We start from the raw sequence: 3124 nt of genomic DNA, 5'->3' as shown, positions 1-3124 counted from the left end.
GTATAACCATAGGCGGGCCGAGCCGGGATGAGTGCGCTCTGGGGGCCACCTGGCCCGGCTTTGGCCCCCGCCAGCACCTAGGCCGGCACGCCGCGCCGCGCGCAGCCCCAGGTTCCTACAGGACGAGGACGCTGCAAGGGGCACGCCATGTTCCCGTCCCGCTTTGTTCGATCGAGCGGGCTGCGGCTGGCGCGGCGTGGCCCGCTGCGGCGGGGTAAAGGAGGGCCGGACAGTTGCGCCGCCCTCGCCCCGCCGCGCTCCCGCAGCCCGGCCGCGCCGCCCCCCGGACCCACCAACTGGGTCTGCCTCGCCCCCGGGGGCGGCGCGGCGCTGCGCCGGGGGTGGAGGAAGGCGAGGCACATTGCACAGTTTCCGTCCGCCCCGCCCGGCCCCGCCCGGCCGCGCCGCCCCCCATTGAGGCCCAGGTGAGGTGCACGTGCAGGACCATGGCGTGGCCCATCCGCGCGTAATCCGAAACTATGAGCCCGTCTCTATAAACCTGTAAACTGAATCGTCCTTTCCTGCATCCTGTTTTGCACACAATACCCCAGCAGCGCGCCCAGCTGATGCTCCGCTCTCCGCCCCGTCTAGTGGCAGTATTTGGTTTATGCAAGGCGAGCTCGCGGGAGCAAGGGAAAAAATAAGCGACGACATCCCCTTCTCCCCTGGACAGGACCACAATGCGCCCCTAACTCAGTCACCCAAACCGCGGGAAAATCTACAAGACCGGCGCCGGCTCTACACACTGTCCGCCGAGGAAAGCGACAACGCGACGGCGATGAAGCAGCAGCAGGACGGGGGATGTCGGTCATGGTGGCGGCGGCGACACCCGGCGACCCGCTGCAGCAGCGCGTCGCGCACCCCTCGCGGCCGCGCCGGACTCACCCCCTCTGAGCGGCGGAAAGCACTTTGTTTGCCGTTGATTGCGAAAACGCGTCGCGGTAGCCTACAACCCCAGCGCGCGTATCACGCACACGCACACGGCAAAGAACACGACTCGGCCAAAGGAAAAGAGTGTCGTGTGGGAATACATATGTAGGAGGCGGTAACGTAAACAAGCCTTTCTTAGAGGAGGTCGGTCATCGAACTGTCGTGGTCAGTAGATCCCATCACGAGGACAAAGTGAAGATGGGCGCACCTCAAAAATTCAACTCTTTTCCGACAGCATAACAATGACGACGACCACCACCGAATATTTTTTTTCACCTCTCTTTACGCTCACTATACTATCACCCTCGTCCTCCACTTCCTCCTCCACCACCCTCCCCGCACACGCCTGCGGCCTCTCTATACCTGCAGTGACCCGACCCATCCCCACCCCGCCCCGCCCAAGCCCGGCTTAGAGTCCTTCCCATTTCATTCCCGGCCTCACGGCCTGGCCTCACCCCGGGCCATTCATCGGGGCCCGCACACTTGTTCCCCGGCGCCACCGAGCGCCCAAAGTGGCCCTCCTCCCGGGGCTGGGCTGGGCTGGCCAAGGGCCGCGCAATTAGGACCGCCACCATTACCCCGACACCCCCGCGGCCGCGCCGCACTACCTGGCCGCCGCACGGCCCGGGCCGGGCCCCACGACTCGCTCCTCGCTCGCCCCTCTCGACGCGCCGCGGCGCCCCACCCCCGCCGCGCTGTATAGTTAGCGCCCTGTTTGTTTTTGCCCCGCAGACTTTTAATTTTTAAGGCCAGCGAGAGCAGCCCGGCTCGGCTCGGCGCGGCCCGGCGCACCCCCGGCAGTGCGACGCCCGCCGCAGCGCCGCGGTCCCGGCCACCCCTCGGAGCGGCTCGGCGCGGCGGCGGCGCCGCGACGCCGGCGCGACCCGACCCGGGCGAGCTCTAGCCGCCACCGGCGCGGAGACCAGCGCCCTGGACGCGGACGACGCACTTCGCACTCCTCCAACCCCGCGTCAAAGCGACACACGCACACACTCACGCCCTCCACTTACCTTGGCTGATTCTCACTGCGGGCATCTTTATCCTCATTTTCGCAGACGTCGTGCTTGTGGGCGACACACTATCACTGGGACTCGGGGGCGGGGGGGAAGGGCTGGGCTTCCTCGCCGGCAGAGTCTCCGTCGCCGTCGTGGTCATCCACGTGTCGTTAGAGTTAATCCGCACAACATGTCACCATCACCACTGTCAGTCAGTTCGCCGTCATCACCGGCCACTCACTGTCACACACAAACACACAAGACGACGACGCACTGCTTTAATCCTTTTTGCGGGACGAGCGCGCCGACCTCAGGAGGTCGCCGGCGCACGGCATGTCGCACGGGGAAGCACCATCGGCGCCGCACAGCACTGCAATCCACAGAGTTAAAATCCACAGGGCGGCGCTCGGCCGGTGAGGGGAATCCACTGGAGAGGCAGCAGGTAAGTCCGGCAGGTGGCCCGGCAGGTGCGCGTCAGCGGCACGCGTCGCGCTCGGCACGCGCGGTCACAACAACACGCTAAGTCCCGCGGACGGTCGCGGCTCGGCTCGGCTCGGCGAGGGTCGGGTCGTCGCTTGGGCTCGTCGTGGCGCTTGGCTGTCTGCCAGCCTGCCTGCCTGCCCGTCCGCCTGGGAGGGCCTCTGTGGGTACACTGACTGGCTGCCTGCTTGTGCCGTCCTGCCCCGGCCCGCCCGCCCCGCCCCGCGCCGCCCCGCTTAGGCGCTCCGCTGCCGGCCTGGCTGGCCGCTGCGCGCCGCCCGCTCCGCCCCGCGCCCACACCCTCCCCCTCTCGGCCTCCCTCCCCGCTGGACCCGGTCCTCTCGCTCGCGCTCTCGCGCTGGGCGACGCTGGGCGTCGCGGGGAGCGTCGCGGGGAGGCGGCGGCGGCGGAGGGGGAGCGCGGGCGGGGGAGGGCGCCGCCGAAGGGAGCGCGGCCGGAGGGGGGTTGCCGCGAGGGAGGGGAGGGCGCGGGGGTGGCCTGTGGTCGCGCAGCCCGGCGCAGCCCCGGCGCAGCCCTTCCCGCGGAGGGGAGGGTAACGGAGGGAAGGCTCGCCGCGGGCTCGCGCACTCTGCATGCGAGCGCGCTCTCTCGGACACGGAGGGCAAAGTCGTCGCGCGGAGGTCCGAGAGGGAAGGGTGCTGCTCCTCGGGCGCCGGCGCTCCGCTACCCTGTCCGGCAGGTGACCGCTGCTCGGACAG

At 69.0% G+C, this 3124-nt stretch overlaps 1 protein-coding gene across 4 annotated transcripts in view; it reads right to left on the bottom strand.

The window, feature by feature from the left end:
- LOC113217753 (B-cell lymphoma/leukemia 11B) overlaps window positions 1-2599 on the bottom strand; it is a 97150-nt gene extending 94551 nt beyond the window's left edge. For 3 of the 4 annotated variants that reach the window (XM_052272443.1, XM_052272444.1, XM_026437797.2), the window contains exon 1: window positions 1941-2599. Coding sequence is in view for 2 of the 4 variants with exons in the window: in XM_026437797.2 (XP_026293582.1) it covers window positions 1941-2085 (145 nt within the window). In the remaining 2 variants the exon portion in view is untranslated. The remainder of the gene's footprint in view (window positions 1-1940) is intronic. The other variant, XM_026437798.2, reaches the window with a different exon arrangement.
- Between the last annotated feature and the right edge of the window lie 525 nt (window positions 2600-3124).

Source organism: Frankliniella occidentalis, unplaced genomic scaffold, assembly GCF_000697945.3.
Source record: "Frankliniella occidentalis isolate FOCC.00 unplaced genomic scaffold, Focc_3.1 Scaffold205, whole genome shotgun sequence".
NCBI lineage: Eukaryota > Metazoa > Arthropoda > Insecta > Thysanoptera > Thripidae > Frankliniella > Frankliniella occidentalis.
This window is presented reverse-complemented; position numbering and strand designations above follow the sequence as displayed.